Consider the following 19,220-nt stretch of genomic DNA (forward strand, 5'->3'; position numbering starts at 1 on the left):
TACTTTATTATATTTTGATGTGGACTGAATTAGTCAAATACGACAGATCGAAACTTGCTGATTTATAGCCTATAGTTTTTACCTTTAAATCTGTGCAGGAAAATCTTTGTACAGTACTGTATTTAACAGATTTCTCTTTGCATCTATCCTTATTACCATTATAACTGGTAATCATGCAATAATTGTCATTAAACTTACACAGTATGTTAGAACATCAACTACCTAATGTCCCAGGAAATTCTCCAATTGGCAATAAAAAAACAAAGGATATGGGGTATCAATATTGCCACTGTTGTAAATGTTGCATGTGCTACAATCATGTTAAAACAGTTTTCACGATGAACAATAAAAACTACAGGCCTGGAGGTCAATTTTTGAAATTTTTTAGTAAGATTCTGTTGGCCTGTAGATATGTTTTTTATAGGCCCAAGAGCAATTTTACTAGCCTGGGCTGTCTGGGCTGCCACTCAGCGTGAAGACTGGTTAAAATGTCCATAGTATATTTCCAAGAAATTATGGAGTCTGTTGAACACAAAAAACCTTTTAGGGGTACTATTTGTCTATCAGGCCTGCTTTGTGTGAAAGTTTATAGTCAATGTAGTTTTTGATGAAGTTAAAGTCCAGTCAACTTGAAACTTTGTACACAATTGTTTCTTATGATTTGATACTTTAATGTCAAATTAGAGTTTTGACCGAAATTTTGAATTCACTTCCACTGAAATTATGATAGTGCAAATGGTGCATCTGTGTACTATGGACACATTCTTGTTTGAAAATACGTACTTATTCCAGAAAAAAAAATCTATATGAAAATTGCCCTCTCAATATGTACTCATCACATTAAAATCTACCAAAATACAGGAAACAAGTTGAAAAAGTTGATTTTTGTGGGTCATATTTTCATTTTTCAGAAATCACATTTTCAGAAACCTTAAGGAGGTAATTTTAATCAAAGTTTGGCCTAAAAAGAGACAGTTAGCCATTGTAAAAGAGAATTTAGTTGTATAGATTCTTGGGAGCTTCAGTTGTATTCTGCTGAAGATTGTATATTATTTGATTTAAATAATATCCAACATTTACAGTTCTGATAATATAAATTTATAGATGGTTTGTCATAGGTTCAAACTTAAAAGTCAAACAGAGATACCACAAAATTAACTTTAAAATCATAGGATTAAGAAAATAAACTCATGTAAATTTATTCAAAGCTTTTGGATCGGAAAGGTGTAGTCTTTATTATGAAATCGGGACTTAATCTTGATTGCTTAAATTTTATCTTATTTATTATAATACAAGTACATGTAGATATATTATCAGTTGATTATATCTAAAATTTAAATTGTTCTAAAATGAGTAACAGATAAGGTTTTTTTTATCCTGATGAAGTTTGTTTACTCTTAACTTTAAGGTTAGATGAATTTTGTTTATCTATATTCAAAATAATTTGTTTACTACTTAGGTTCAAAATATGTGTACTAGACCAAGTCTGGGATAATTCCACCGACATAATATATATACAGTAACCCAAGCCCATGTATCATACAAACACCTACATCATAGGTATACAATACCCAAGGCCACCCTACCCTAGTCTCACAGGGGGGTATATAATCCCACCGACATAATATATATATACAGTTACCCAAGCCCATGTATCATACAAACACCTACATCATAGGTATACAATACCCAAAGCCACCCTACCCTAGTCACACAGGGGGGTATATAATCCCACCGACATAATATATATATACAGTTACCCAAGCCCATGTATCATACAAACACCTACATCATAGGTATACAATACCCAAGGCCGCTCTTCCCTAGCAATGCAGGGGGGTATATAATCCCACCGACATAATATATATACAGTAACCAAAGCCCATGTATCATACAAACACCTACATCATAGGTATACAATACCTAAGGTTACTCTTCCCTAGTCACACAGGGGGGTATATGTTTTGTTTTTATTCTGTACTTTCCTGAATAAGCAATGAGTAATTTGTATAATTATGGATATGCATGTGTATCTCCATATGAAACATAACACTATTATAAATCTTTATTCTATAAACTTGTTAACATTTTAATGAGTTTAAACCCAAACAATAGATTATGACTAGATTAAAATCAACAGAAGCATGAATAATATTTAAATGTGTAACAATATTGAAATGTCCTTTTAAAAAAGATACAGCCTTAATGTAAATTTATTAAGAATTTAAGATAATTTTGTTGTTTTTGTATCTTTACAAATTAAAATGAATCATTTAGAGATGATTTTCCAATTCCACAAGTTACAAATAAATATAGATTATTTTATTTCAATGGAAATTTTAGACGATCTCAATTTGACCCAATCTTCTTTGCTAACAAATAAGTAGGAATTAAGATGGTTTTGAATAAAGATTATTGATTTAATGATCTGACTGTATTATTGATGACGTATGTTTTATACTTGTAGGCTTTCATTTGGAGGAATTGTTTTACGTCACTATTTGGAGGCTAATGTTTCAAGAAAAACTAAAACCAGTATAAAATATTTCATGAAAATGTTATCCAACATCAGTGAAACAATTATTTTTATGTTTCTTGGTCTTTCTACGTTGGGTGAAGATTTGGATTGGAATTGGTCCTTCATCTGTTTTTCCTTGTTGTTTTGTCTCGTATTCAGAGTATTAGGTAAGTAGAAATATCTTCTATGAGAATTTGTCTTTTTACACATGTTAACAAATTATTATTTTGTTAAAAAAAATTTGACAAAATGATGTGAATATGGTATTAGCTGAAATGATATTTCTTGTTATTTCTATGATTTAATTGCGACTTCAGAAAAAATCTTTCTTCAATATAATTTTTGTAAAATTTGAGAAAAACATGAAAGAGAAAGAGAGAGAGAAAATTATAATTGTTGAAAAAAACAGTCCAGTATATCACAAATAAAGCCTGCAATAAATCTATCAACTTTCCAATTTGATATTGAATTCTGGGTTGAAAAATAAGTAATGGTGCTTGAGATCTAACGCAATTTAAAGGAACTCATGTTTCATGAAATTTGGTACCAATAAGTAATCGTTCTTTAGCTCTGGAGTACTTGAAAGGAACTCTCGTATCCATGACATTTTGTACTTATCTGAAACGGAGAAATCTTGTTTACATCAAATATCTTACATAACAGTACATATAGGGAAGTCCTGGAGTTAGTTATTCACTTCCTGTATTGACTGTTTACTTTTATTGCTGTAATAAATCATGATTAATTTCTGTTTGTATTGGCATACTTGTACATTTGTGTGGTTGAAATTGATGTTAAACATGTATATGCAATTTCCTGTGGCCATTTGTGTCTTAATGGTATACGGGTGCTTGTTAGGTCTTACATACTTTCCTTCCTTCTTACCATAATGTTGTTTAGGTACAAATTACTTAAAGTCTTTGATTGGATAGGTTTGATAGAATTGTCTTCTTGGAAAACAAATTTTATTAGAATTTTTTTTATATTTATTGCCAATATTTTCTGTTCTTATAAAATCGGCTCTTACAATTGACCTAATGCACTAAAAAAAAGAGCGATTTCAATTGTTACAATTTATTATATACATGTATACATGATCATAGTATACAATATTTATTTTTTTAATATTGATAATAATCTCTTTTATTATATAAGCACATTAAAAAAAATTGTGACAAAAATATATATTCAATTGTCATAAAGCATATAAGATAAAGCTTGTGACAAAACTAACTATAAATTACAACATATAGATACAACCAATCTTTTAACAATCAGTTTATCAAAAGTCCCTTGTCCTCAGTTCCATTGACTGTTTGAATCCACAATTCAGAACTAAAGCACCAATATCATATTAATATATTTTATAATGTATTGGTTTTCCATTATTGAATAATATATACACATGTAGAGCAGTATCAGCAATAGAATAAAGGACAAAGTGTGTATCTATAATGTGGTTGACCGCTGGAGTTGTTTGATCCATATATTGAAAGGCCAATATCCTTCTAACAAATGATATAAAATATGATATTTGATGATATATGTAACATAAAGTTGACCTTGTATGTTTTTTTCTACAACCATTAAACCTTGTTATGGCTTTGAAGATATTGTAACATTGCAAAGTTATTTTCTTTTCCGATTTTGGTCAGGAAAAACTTCAAGATTTAGAATTTTTCCTTATAACAGTCAGTGGAACATGAACTATTTCTGCCTGTATATGAGTTAATTTTTACTAAACTTTTGAATAGCCGCACATGTTAACAAAATACCAGAACTTTTATTTTCTTTTACCTACATTATAACATAATTTAATTTTGGATGTAACGCCTCATCTGAATGGCTGACGTTATTTTGTTATGAACCCATAGACATAATTTAGTCATGTGACCATTACATCATCAACGTTTTTTTCATGGTTTTGTATGGTTTAAAATGGAATTTAGAATTAAATTATAAGAAATGACTGTAATATTTTTCTGTCTTTTTCGAAATAACATAAAAAATGTGGTGCACACTGTTAAAAAATCCCGCTATGCACGTTATTCAGTGTGCACCAAATTTTTATGTTATTTCTTTATAGATAGAAAAAATATTACAGTCATTCCTTAAATGAAAATATATTTTGTACTGACCTATGTTTTAATCAATATTTTTACAGTTTGGTTTAAGTAAAGGTGTCAGTTTCATGAAAAATAATTTATATAATTTCCTACAATATTTTTAAGAGCTCCTTCTATTTCGTTCCTTCCTTCACGTAAACAGATACTAATTATAATTATCACTAAAGATTGACATCAAGGCTGACCGATTGAATCTATTATTTGATTTACAGGTGTGATGGTGCTATCGTGTATACTTAATTATAGACGTCTAGTCAAGCTGAAGCCAATTGACCAATTTATTATGGCCTTTGGAGGACTACGAGGAGGTATTGCTTTCTGTCTCGCTCTGTCTCTGAAGGAGGATCTGATTCCGGAGAGGAAGTTGTTCATTACCACGACGATTGTTATCGTATTCTTTACAGTTTTTGTTCAGGTAATTCAATTGTTTACTGCAAAATGAGTAGCTTGATTAATTTTTCTGGTTTTGGAGAAATTCTATAAAGATATAGGAAGAATTGGTATGAGTTCCATTGAGACAAATCTCCATCCAAGTCACAATTTATAAAAGTAAACCATTCTAAGTCAAAGTATGGCCTTCAACACTGACCTTTAGCTCACACCGAAAAGCAAGCTATAAAGGGCCCCAAAAAATAATAGAATATAGAATAGTACAGAGTACAGATCTTTAAACACGTCAGCAACCAAGTTTAAACACGTCAGCAACCAAGTTTAAACAGGTCAGCAACCAAGTTTAAACACGTCAGCAACCAAGTCAGTGTGCCAGGAATATTAAACTATTTAGTAACATTTAGTTTTTTTAAAAAGGGAGAAAAAAAGGTGTATGCAAGAGTTAGTTTTTGTCTCCAAAATGATTTACAAGAGAAAAAGTGTTGACGAACATTAACTAAAATGATGAAATTTGAATAAAGCCTTTTGCAAGTCAGGCCTAACCATACAATAAATGATAAGATTATAAGTATAAGTTACATCTCTTGTAAAAAGTCTTGTTATAGAAAAAAGAATAGGAATATTACAACATCATGGAACAGATGTCAATGTATCAAATTTTAGATACAGCTGTGAAACATATTTATTTCCGGAATAATAAATCTTAAATATTATGTTTTGTTTTTTTATTGAATTAAATATATAAAGCGTTAATAAGATGTAAGACAAATATGTATGCCTGACAGATTTCTTAGATTAGAATTTCTGTTATTACATAATATGCAATAATACCACATTTAAAACACTGTGACAACATTTTGAACCACATGTTATCTTGTATTTGAAATTTAGGATTATGATAATATTACAATTGTTAAAACAGATTATCAATGTAATATTTATATAAAAAATTATGATAACAAAAGATTATTAAAACATGGTTCACAATGTGCTGATTATTATAGATTGAATAGAATCTAGTTAAACCTAAAATTACAATTGATACTAACTTGATTAATTGTAATTTATTTAATAAAAACTTGTGACATGTTGTTATGAGATTTTGATCTAGAACTAGTTGAGTATTATGTCATTGTTTTAATTAAGACTGAATATTATAAAATGTATTAAGTCAATGAATAATTAACTCAAATTCAATTGAATGTTGAATTTTAGATTACAAGAATTTGTAATACATGTAGTAAAATAGCTTCAAGTTAGGATAATGTAGGTCATATGACATACAAAGTTAAATATGTAGGTCAAGTGACAAAGTCAAATATGTAGGTCAATTGGCATGCAAAGTCAAATATGTAAGTCATATTTATCATATGTTTAGTAGTAAATACAGTAGTTTTGCATATGTGATACATATCCTGCTGTTTAATCCATATCGCGCAACTTTGATGCGCACCCTTTATCGCATACCCTTTATCACACCCCTACCCTTTATCGCATACCCTTTATCGCACCCCTACCCTTTATCACACCCCTACTTTTTTTTTACATAATGTCAGTTTTATTTTTTTTTCCCTCAAAATAGGTCAATTTTTTGAATGACGTCATTTTTTGGTATGTGACGTCACGAACGTCAGGTTTTCTATATTGTATGTGACGTCACGAACGTCAAGTTTTCATATTTTTGGCACACTAAATGCAACTTTATAAAGTACAAAACACACAAATAAATACAATAATAAACAAAATATTTTTTTTAAAACAATAGCACGCAAATTGTAAGGTGCTTCCAATATTAAAGTAATTAGACAAAAGTAGAACTGAAGGTAACCCAGTGGTTTGGATCAGAAAACAGTTCATATAATATAATACTTCATATAATATAATACTCTTCTGTTGAAATATATGATAAAGCGTATAATACATGGCAAAATCCTTATCACATGCCGTATCACCCTCGACCGATATCATCCCTCGGGCCTAAAGGCCCTTGGGCTGATATTGATGTCTCGGGATGATACGACATATGATACGGATTTTGCCATGTATTATTCTCTATATATATGACATGTTGAATGTTTTCTGTTTATTTAGAAATAAGATAACTAATATCTAATAACTAAAATGTATATCAGTATCATTGATAAATAATTTGGTAAATTAGCTTGAATATTTTTTTTTGTATTTATAAATGTGTCTTGTAAAACAGTTTCTTTTAAAATCTTTCAGGGTATATTTATCAAACCAGTAGTGAATGCATTAAAAGTTAAGAAACAGCTTGAGGACGATCCAACTCTTAATGAGAAAATTCATGAATCGGTAAGATATTAATACTGGACATATACACCATTCTTGGTCGGAGAAATGAAGATATTTACTTGACCCACAGTCAGAGTTATATAGATAGTTACTCAACTCATGGTCAGAGTTATGTAGATATTCATTTGACGGACGGTCAGAGTTATGTAGATATTCATTTGACCGACGGTCAGACTTATGTAGATATATGTCATTTCATTTTATCTACAACAAAGCACTGACCTTAGGAATTATTTAATTTTAACTTATCCTGAGAAAACAAATAGTTTTATGTTGATGTGGGTCAGTAAACATTTAAATCATTGTCATAAAAGATGTATCACCTTCAAGGTAAATAGGACATAAAAAATGACACCTACTTTATCTTATTGTGTTAATAAAAATTATAATTATAGCTTTTAGTATATTTAGGTGTACATATTGTTTGCTTATGATAACAGTATTAGCTTATGCTGCGGTCATTTAGGTTCAGAAATCGATAACCTAATTTCTGTTTTGACAAATCTGACCACCATTCACTGTTATCAGTACTTATTTGAGTTGGATTTTAATTTTCATTAATAACTTTAGGAATTTGTTTTGTAAATGATAAAAGTTTCTTATAAACTGATATCGCTGAAAGAAAGTAAACAAATTAAAAGTGAAGACGGTTGTTTACAAACATTGTAATAAAGATTTATTTCTTACTGTTATGCTGACAGAGGAATTTACTTGAGACTCGCAAAAAACAAAATAAAAAAAGCTATTTATAGATTATCTTGTGACTGGACTGTAAAAGATAATTCTAGGAATAACTTCTATGGTATGTAAACTTTAATTAATTATTTGTTTTTATTTTTAAAGTTAATAGATCATTTAATGGCTGGACTGGAGGGAATCACACAGAGTTCTGGTCATAACTATATGAGAATCAAGTAAGATATTGCTTCAATTAATTCAAATTTTAAAATACAACTCTTTAAAAAAGGTTGTATGGAGTTACAAGAAGACATCAGGTCAAATTTCATATGACATTCCCACTGTCTATTTCTCTCAATAAGTGACTGAGAAAAATGTATGATGAAAATAAGTTTGAAATAAGCAAGTTTAATGGAAGACTTTAAGTCTTTGATTGATATATTGCGGGGAAATCAGATTTAGAATACAGAAAACACTTGTACAGAAATCAGTATTAAAATCTGCAGAGAAATAGGGAAAAAACAGCAGAATATATGTAATTTGAATGAAAATCGGTTGTGTGAAAATGATCTAGTGAGTTAATATATATAAAAAAAAAGTAAAAATAAGTTGGCCTCTATTTGAAGTGGTGTCAGTATACACTTATGGTCATTTAAATCAGTTGTCAAATAATCAAAACAAACAATGCTACTGAGATAATTTTATCACACATATATAGTTATTATGTTTTATCGCCATGGGGCCTTGTAAAATTGTCAACCGACTAAAAAAAAATATGTCAGTTAAAATAATACTTACATTTTAATGTTTGTCATGTATATTACTGTCTTATTTATTACATTAGTTCAAGGTGACTTTCGTTTAATTACATTTTATGCTTTTATTTTCAGATTTCGTCATTTAAATCATAAGTACATTAAACCAATATTCGTAAAAGATGTCACTACTGCCACCAAAGCTGAGAAAGTTTTACATGTTTTTCGTAATATCACTGAAGAACATGCACTGAAAAGAGCTGAGACTTATCCAGAACTTAATGGTCTGACAAGAGCTGAAACTTTACCAGAAATAAACGGTGGACAGAAAATACCGCTGTTGACTGCAGCGTAAGTGCACATTAATTTTTTGACAACTCAGCAGATCGTCACAGAATGATAATTTTTTTTAAATATACATATACAAATTTCCATTTATGAACAAAATTCAGCTGCAAAACTGGATTACATTCTTTTAAAAAAGATGCCTTAAATTTGTAGAAAAAAATCACCATGGCTTCTAAAGTTTTGAAAATTTTACCACAACTTATTTGTTATTGGTAGCAAAAGATCTTGGATTAAAGAAAGACATTAAGTGTGAAATTTTTGCATTTCTTTTTTTTTAAATTCATGATAGTCAACTGTCAGAAAATACTTGTTGCAAGCTAAAAAATTATAACAATACTTAAATAATCCATTAAACTACAAATTTTAAAAACTTTTTATGATCTTAAAATGATATGTGTTTATTTACAGATCTAGAATCAGTGGTTACAGACCTACTACTGGTGCTACAGGAACTGATGATATACCCAATGGCCACGTGGTAGAGAACCATAGTCTATATAATATCTTAGATAAAGGAATGCTTAGACCTCGTAGAACAGTAAGTTACTCTTATCAAACCATGGATACAATTGATTATCAGAAATGAGGAACAATTTAGGGGTAGTGATGTTGACCTCTGTTTTTGGTAGCTTGCTCTTTAGTTAGGAATATGACAGTTGTTGTCTATTCGTTTGATGTGTTTGAACTTTGATTTTGCCTTTTGATTGGGGACTTTCCTTTTTGAATTTTCCTTGGAGTTCAGTATTTTTGTGATTTTACTTTTGACACCCAAAAGAAACCCTCAGAATCTGTTGTTACTATTGTATGTTCCATGATATAGAACTCGTACCACATGGAATCTAAAGGCTTTCCCAAAATAAATAATGTCTTAGATAAAAGTGGTCTAGATATTTCAGTACTTAGGTAAACAAAGGCATATATTTTAACACATTTCTGTGTTTGTTCTTATTATTGAATAAAGTATACAAAGCATGATTAATTAAGTAATTTAAGTTGAGACATCTCCCATTGTTAACACAAGAGAAATATATGCATGTTGCACTGTGACAGATGCTAACTCAGTACATATTTATAAAAGAAAATTTTTCTCATCTGATATTGATATTTTGATTCAGATATTTTATTTTTTCATCATTGTACACAATATATAAATGATATTTCTGTTATTTTTCAGTTTATACATAATACTAATGACATCTCTGATTCTGACACTGCCACACTTCCTAAACCAATCAAACAACAACAAATAGATCCCGAGGAATTTAGAAAAAGAGAACACGAAAAATTTCGAACTGCTGCTGAAGTGAATGATACAAATGAAAATAAGGAATCTGAAAGTCATACTGCCATGGTTACTGAACAACAACAAACTATAGCAGCAAACCAACAGGAAGTAAAAAACAAACAGGAAACAGTAGAAAACAATGAACAAGGTGGGTTAAAAGATAGATTGCAGACAGTTTCATGCTTTGTACTAATCTCAGTATAATAGATACCAGATTTTGTTTTCAGTAAGCTAAAACTATTCTTAAACAAGCTATTAACATAACAATGATTTCTAACCAAATGCTTCATAAATACTTACACCATAAAAGGCATTTGTCTTTACTAGATTTGTAAAACACAGTTATGAGTAGTCATTATTTACTTGTTTACTAGTCAGTTTATATTAGCAAAATTTGGTATAAGTATAATTTCAAATTTGTAAACATATTTTTCAATTTCAAGTGTTCATTCAAAATTTTGTGACAACTATTCCCTAATTTGTTTGATATTAAGGAGAACGACTTTGAATTATAACAGGTATGTCCAATGAATTTACAATGCTTTGGTGACGAATTTTTTTTATATGAATGCCAAATTTTTTTTACTTCGTATAATCATAAATTACTATCATGTCATCATCATCTGTGTCCAAGACGCATTTGGTTTCAAGATGAAAACTTAAGTTTAAGTAAATGGATCTTAATAGATTTTTACCAGAAGGTTCAATACCACTATAGGAAGGTTAGGATTGATTTTAGGGTTATGGTTCTGAACATTTAAGAATAAAGGGCTAAAACGGTGCAAAAAAATATGCTTTTTGTAGTTTGTGGATAATAACTTATGTGTAATCGTATGGAGCTCTCTGAAATTATACCACAAGGTTCCATTTCTCAAAGGGGGTAATATTTAAGGGTTTATTGCCCCAAACATTCAGGAACTAAGGGCAAAAAAAGGGGTCAAAACAAGCATTACTGTTTATGGAACATCCTAAAATTGTACATTTTTCATGAAAAGAACATAATCTTTAAAATTTCCAAAAAAAAATTAAAAGGGGAGGGGGTTTAATTATTTTGGAGGGGATAGGGCTCATTCTTTTTTTTTCTCTTATTGAATTACCTCCCTTACAATTGTTTTATTATGAAGAATTAATGTTTGATCTTGAGGTGATTAGCTGTCAATTTATTTTTGGAACTTACTAATAAATGCTGCTGAGAATATACTAATTTTAGCCATTATTTTGTCTTGAGGTGATAAGCTGTACAATTTATTTTTAGAACTCTTTAAGAACTTACTATTAAATGCTATGAAGATTTACTAATTTTAGCTATGATTTTGTATTTACTATCAATTTATTTTTATACAACCAAAATAATATATGGGGTTCACATAAGGCTATGATGTTCTTTTTTTTTTTTTTATCTAAAATCTGATTTATTGCACTAATGCTGTTATAATTAATACCATGTCTACAGCATTTGACAGGGATCCCTGAAGCATTAGTTTTACTGAACATTGATGTTCTATTTATTGTCTGATATTTCTTTTGTCCGTCCATCTATCTGTCCAGTTTCACTTTAAAGTTTTTGGTCAAGGTAGATTTTGATGAAGTTGAAGTAACTCATCTTAAAGCTTGGTACACATGTTCCGTATGATATAATATTTCTAATTTTAATTCCTAATTAGAGTTTTAATCCCAATTTCACATTCCACTGAACATAGAAAATGATAGCGCAAGTAGGGCATCTTTTTACTATGTTCACAGTCTTGTTTTATAATAGAATTCATACAGTATATACAGAGCTTTTTTGACTGTTTCTTGATGAAATAATAAATATATGAAAATCTGGAATTTTTCTTTAATGTTTCAAATTAGGAAATTATCAAAGGATTATTATTGATACCATTAAACAACTTTATATATGTAGTAAAAATAATTATTGAGACTATTTTTATATATATACGCTAATTGATTTAAATGTGTAAGTCTAGAGAATACAAAGTCTGAAATATTTGCTACTGCACGATAATATCATACTATTTTGTGGATTTATTTATTTTCGTGGATACCAATTTTCGTGGATTTCAGAAAACTTGTATCTTCGTTGATATTTTATGTCATGGTTCAATCAAAGTCTGCATACAACCAGATACAAAATTTGTAATTCGTTAAATATTTGAATTCGAGGTTCACCTGGACCCATGAAAACCGCTAAAATTGATATCCAACGAACAGTAATGAATCCACAGTGTTATATTTCTTATTCATGAAGAATTCTCACAATTATTACTTATCTTAAGAATGAATTGTAATTTTACAGTCTTAAGAATGAATTAAATTGTAATTTTACAGAGAGATATCAACTATAATGGGTATTAACATTCACCAGCTTTAACAGAAATACATATATCTACCCACACTTCTCCTTCACCTTTAAATAGAAGATTGTGGGTCAAACTTTGGCAAATCAGATTTAGTGCTTTGAAGTTTTGGAGTCTGATTTCATTTTCAATGATTTCTTTAAAACTAACAAAATTTGACCCACACTTGCTAGCTATACAGCGAATACTTATATTTGAATAACTATTAAGTTTAAATTTCTGAAATATTGTGTTCCATTTAAATATAACTGGATTGGTAGATTTAATGTTTTTATAGCCATTAATGACATTTTATTGTTTTCATCTATTCATTGATCCATATGCAAGTCTTGTGACAACTGAGATTTGATAAACCCAAAATTTTGCTATGATGACAATTTTTCCAAAATTATTGTTTTAGTTATTGGACTTGGTCTGCCAGTTTAACCCATGAATATTTAAAAATATTACAACAAATTTAAGTTACTTCCCTTTTCTAGAGTTATGGGACTTTAATGATTCAGTGGCAGGCCTATATCATGTGCTCATGATGCAGCTGTTGATTGGCTAGATTTGTTTCTCAGAAGAAGAAAAATTAATGCAGCCAGCAATTAATAGATTTGATTTTGTTTTCTAGTCTTCCTTGAGTGCCAGTTATATTTTAGTGGAGCAATCTAAATTATTTGAAGAATATTTTTCCTTATTAAAGTTTAATTAAAGGTCAAATATAATTGAACAACCCCAAGTTAAAGTATAAGATCAGTTTAGACTTTATTATGTAGAAGGACAATTATTACATAATGCCTGAATAAATACAAATTAGTTGAATTTGTTTATTTAACTGACCAGAGAGAATAGTTTATGACTATTGGCTATGATCAGACAGAATTACTTTTTCGATCAGAGAATAAATTTTAGACTTGTGGCTCTGGTGAGAGAGAACAGTTTTAACGCAGGACCTGTTTAATTTTTAACAATGTTTGAAATTCAAAGTATTGATCAATTTAGATATTCTTTCATTTATTATATTATAATGTGTAGAATAGAACATTATACTCAGAATAATTACAAGTGTCTCTTCCACTGACGATCAAATCATGGATTTTATTGATTGTTTGGAGTGAGAAAAGAAACTGCTTGTCATGTAGAGTAGTATGTTATACACGGAATTATTAATGTATGCTTAGCATTAAAAAGGTGCAGATTCTTTTTGAACATGTAAACTTAATGTTATTAATCTTTTTTACAATTTTTAAACAGAAAAATAATAATTTTAAGAATTTCTAGATCATAAAGGATATAAGTTAAATTAATTTAAAGATTAATGGTAAATGAAAATTTGCATAAAATCTTATCTGGATTAGTAAGTATTAATATAAAGTTTTGTTTTCAGTTAATTGTGTTTTTATTAATTTTGTTGTTTAATTGTATCAAATGAGACATTTTTGAAAAGTCTTCAATATTTAATATTATAGAATGCTTTTTTTTTTGTAGAAGAAACAGTATTATCTGATGAAACAGCAACAGAAAAACAGTTACCATGGAAACAGGAAGCTTCTCAGGTGCCTAGACCATCTTTACTTTCATTAGTTTCGACAGAAGATGAACCCGTGACCTCTGAAGCTCCCTCATGGGTAGATAACCTATCATACAGTCACTTAAAAGACTCAGGATCACCTTATGCATCTCCGGAGGTTACAATAATTAAAGCACCTCCTGTTGAAAGAAAAGTTCCTATTTTTGAAATATTTCCAAATTTAAATTATGAAAAGGAAGAAAAGAAACCTGAAGTTACAATTCCCCCACCTTGGGGTCAATTCTCTGACAATACAGATGAAATGCCTATTTCATCGCCATCTATACAAAGTGGAGATAAATCTTGTAACTACCTCATATCTAACCACACTTCTGCTCCGCCTTCTCATCATGTGATTATTCCTTCCATTCCAATACTTAATGGGTCAATATCTCAAAACAGTAGTGACCATAATGACCATAAACCATTGAAATCATTGCCAGGCTCGGCGTCTGCTCCAGATCTGCCAAAACACTGGCAGCCATTAGAGCCTTTATCAAGGGACAGAATTCATTCTGAAACATTGTTACAAGAACTAGATAGTGAAAGTGAGGCTAACAATAGAATTCATAGTTGGTTAACTGGTGCTACTGCTGATGAATACGACAACGAAGAATTTGATGGTATTATTATTAACCCCTACGTGCCAGATTTAGACATTGATAATGATAACGATGCTGATGTCAGTGATATTGACGATAATAATGATAATGATGATAATAATGATTTATGATGATAAGTTAAATTTAGTACAAATTAATTTCTGTTCATATTGAATTTTACTTTGTCCATTGTTAAACAATGCAGTTTTTGTTTGAAATGTCTTTTGTAACAGGATTTTGTTTTTATGAAATGTTTTTTGTCTTTTGTTTTATTATTTTTTTACAATGAAAATGATTCATATGAAAATTAATGAAAACTTTTAATTATATCATAAATTCTAAAAATAGGATCTTACAAGTACTAATATTCCTATTTCCTTTTTTTGGATAGAAACATGAAGGCTAGACAAAAGGTTATACAACTTTTTAAAGTCATATGGGCAAACAGGTAAATTAAAAAACAAATATGTCAATAAAAGTACAGATAACTTTCTTTGCTAATTTTTCTTGATTTAATTTTATTTAATGTGCTGTAATATTTACTGGTAGTAAATGCCTGTGTCTTTCCATTCTTTTTTCATATTTTATGGAATATGATATATTTATTATATGCATTTTAAAATATTAAACTTGACATGACAAAAGTTTTAATGAATTATTTATATAATTATGACATTAAAAGTGATTTGCACATTTATTTAAGCATTTTTATTATGTACACTTCATGTATATGTGTTATGTGTATGTATGCATGACTAAATTCCTAATTTCTGGTCTTCCTAATCTGATGGGAATGGCAATTTTATGAAGAATGTCTTCCATATTTGAGAAGCAAAGACAATTTTATAAAAAGACTGAGTTATTCTGTGATTTAACAAACTTCTAACATATCTTGATGTTTGAAATATCTGAACAAAAAACATGACATTAACTGACACCCCATCTTAAGTCATTTGTACATACATATGTGTATAAGGTAAATGTGCTAATGAACATTTGTACATACACATGTGTATAAGGTATATGTGCTAATGAACATTTGTACATGCACACGTGTTTAAGGTATATGTGCTAATGAACATTTGTACATACACATGTGTATAAAGTATATGTACTAATGAACATTTGTACATACACATGTGTATAAGAGCTAATGAACATTTGTACATACACATTCGATAAAGTATATGTGCTTATGATCAAATGTGTTTCTGTCTCATAGATTTTTTTTGTAAATTCTAGTCAAGTCAGTTATACAAATATTTTGAACAAATTTGCATATTAACTGTCAGTTTTTCTATACTTAGATGTTTCTTGGAATATTCCGTCATCAGCATCCTCATTTTATCTATTTCATATAAGATACATACATGTACATGTATTCTGGATCATTGTTATAGTACATATTGGGGTTCTCATTTTTCACATCATGCACCAAAACAGTTGATCAATTTGTAACTCGATTTTCATAAAGTTGGGATTTTTTTTGTTTTTTTTATCTTGTTGAAAGATACATTTTTGTAATTGTTTTCAGAAGTCCAATGGCAAGTAATTATGGTTATTTATCATGACATCGTAAAGTATGAAACTAGTCTAAAAACGGGGAGGGATGTGAGCCAGATCATGTGGAAGCAACTTATACTGCTCTTGAAATCTATGAACAGTTTGAAATTTGTATTCTATTTTCGATTGTGTATGATTATGGATTTACTTGATTTTACACTCAAGTGGAGTTACTTATTTCAACCTAGCAATTTCCAGTGGCAAGTTTTTGTTATTCTGGAAATACTAACTTTTTTTAATCGTAAACATGTAAATGAAATCGTTTTACATTAAATTTTGTGTTCATCATTCATGAAGGTGGTTATATTAATGTACAAATATTGCATTTATTGAAAATGACTTATTTCTACAAATTGTGCTTTCAAAAATTTGTGTGTATTTATATTTTGTTTTTCTTTCATTATTGCAGTTTATTGTCAATCTTTTTGTGTAATATTGATAATAAGTGTTATTAATATATCATATACATGTAATGACAATTATGCATTCACAAATGATATGAAGTACTTGTGTATATTTATCCAAACTGCTTTACATAAAAAATAATTAATAGTAATCGATTAAAATTGAATAAGATTATTTTTAATGAATTAAAATTTAGTGTTAAACATCATGAACAAGATTTATATTGTATTACAATCTGAACTCATTTCCTTCCAAAGGGAGATAATTCCTTTCAAAGGGAGATAACTGTTTATGTAAGTGTTATTTTGTTGTAGTGTTATTAAATATTGTAGAATGCAGATTCTTATAATCAAGAAATTGAAATTAAGACTTCCAAGAATTAAAACATTCTTTAAAATTCTTTAAATGAAATCAGGTTTTAAAATGGATTTCCTCTGAAACAACAAAGTTTTTCTAAATTGTGTCAAATTAGTTTTTTGCTTTGCTTAATTTGTTTGAGAAACAACATTTTTTATCAAAGGTTATGTAAAAAATGAGTTTGTAATATTTAAATAATTTGAATAGGTCTTTTCAAACACACTAGATATTATATTTATTATTTTTTAAAGTTGGTAATTGTCTTTAACCCTCAGGTTAGGTTAGACTATTTAATTGGATGTAGATTTCATGTAAATTTTCTGAACAACTTTCATAGGAACAATAGATATTGATATTGATATGATATTGACTTTATTCCGTGAAACATTCTTTACTTATTGAAATACTCAGGAAAAGTTTAAGACTTAAAAAAATCTGTATGTTAATAAAATTAGATAAAAATAATTCCAAATAATGAGTATTTCAAGCATCTTTCACTGAAAATAAATTTAAAAAAAACCAGGATTTTTCTGGATTTTTCATTACCAGCCAATTTTTGTTCAGGAATCCTGATGTCAAATAACACAAAATGGAGATATTCCTCTTTCTATGCATTTGTTCTTTAGAAATAGTAAACCCATCCTATTATTTTTTTTCATTATAACTTTTGAATTTCAAAGTAAAATTGTTTATTTTATTTCAAAATTGTTCAATTTCAACATGATAATGAAAACGGATAAAATAAATTGCTTCCCTCCTTGCTTAAAAAAGAATAAGTTTTGATGTTAAAGTAAGGAATTCATTTTTTGGGTCCCTATTGATTGAAATACATAAATGATGACATAAAAAAATCAACTATTTGTAAATAAAACATGTACAATCTGTGATGACATCGAAATCTGTTTTATTAGTATTTATAAACCAGGTGTTGCTCAATATTTTATCATGTCCAGTGAGAAATATCTCTCGTCTAACATGTGATAGCAGTCAATGCATTTTGAACTGAGATATCTATTTACGGCAGACCTGAAAGTTTTACAAGACAAGTCTGGTCTTGTTAAATGTAAAAGTTTTCATCTATTTACATTTTGAAATTAGAATTTCTGTCTATTGTGAATTCTTTTGGAATTAGAATTTGAATACTGTGGATTCATTTATTTTCTTGGATTGAGGAAAACATGCATTTTCATTGATATCTAATTTCGTGGTTGTGTCAATCTGTGCACACGAAGCCATACACAATTTGTAATTCCTTGAACATATGAATTCGTGGTTCTCTTTTACCAGAGAATTCCATGAAAATTGGTATCCGGCACATAATAATTAATCCACAATATTCTTTTTGATTTATTGAATTACATGTACATATATCCTATCCCAGCAGGCACATAACATTGATTTAATGTTGAATCATCCTCAACACCAGCATTAAATCATTCAGTGCATCCTTGGATGGGATATATCAGAAACAAAATGTCACACACTTTTTGTCAAAGCATTATTCAAAACTTGTATCAATTAACTCAAGACTCATTTTTTTTTCCTACTTATTTACAATATACGAACAAACAATCATGACTTTGAACGACCTACCAGTAAATTTCCGACCAATATGTTTTTTGTGTGGTTGTATTCTACCATTTACATGTTGCTTATTGGTGTCTATTAGATTTTACAGTCCTGTATAATTTATAATTTGAAAACAATGCAATATTGAATTATTGTGTATATGTGATAATTTTTCAATAAACAGTGAAAAACTTTTTGAGCAGAATTTTTATATGCCATTCCTTTAACAGATTTAATCTAGAAATTTTAAAATGTAATGATCTTGAATGACAGGCTTCTGTTGTGAAATATTGTTGAATGTTTGAAAACCTGTAAGAATATATAAGGATAGAATTTAAGTCTAATGTGTTCCATGTTGAGTTGGTTTTTTTTTTGTCCTTTTTATTTATTTTA

At 28.9% G+C, this 19,220-nt stretch overlaps 1 protein-coding gene across 1 annotated transcript in view; it reads left to right on the plus strand.

The window, feature by feature from the left end:
* The window catches only part of LOC134720579 (sodium/hydrogen exchanger 2-like), a 36,804-nt gene extending 17,783 nt beyond the window's left edge, over positions 1–19,021 (plus strand). Inside the window, exons 4-11 of the mRNA XM_063582911.1 lie at positions 2,468–2,685; positions 4,857–5,059; positions 7,261–7,350; positions 8,194–8,264; positions 8,919–9,134; positions 9,540–9,669; positions 10,306–10,564; positions 14,250–19,021. Coding sequence (XP_063438981.1) covers positions 2,468–2,685; positions 4,857–5,059; positions 7,261–7,350; positions 8,194–8,264; positions 8,919–9,134; positions 9,540–9,669; positions 10,306–10,564; positions 14,250–15,064 — 2,002 coding nt within the window. The 3' untranslated portion in view covers positions 15,065–19,021. The remainder of the gene's footprint in view (positions 1–2,467; positions 2,686–4,856; positions 5,060–7,260; positions 7,351–8,193; positions 8,265–8,918; positions 9,135–9,539; positions 9,670–10,305; positions 10,565–14,249) is intronic.
* The last annotated feature ends 199 nt before the right edge of the window (positions 19,022–19,220 follow it).

The sequence above is a fragment of the Mytilus trossulus genome, chromosome 6 (assembly GCF_036588685.1).
Source record: "Mytilus trossulus isolate FHL-02 chromosome 6, PNRI_Mtr1.1.1.hap1, whole genome shotgun sequence".
In the NCBI taxonomy this organism is placed as follows: Eukaryota; Metazoa; Mollusca; class Bivalvia; order Mytilida; family Mytilidae; genus Mytilus; species Mytilus trossulus.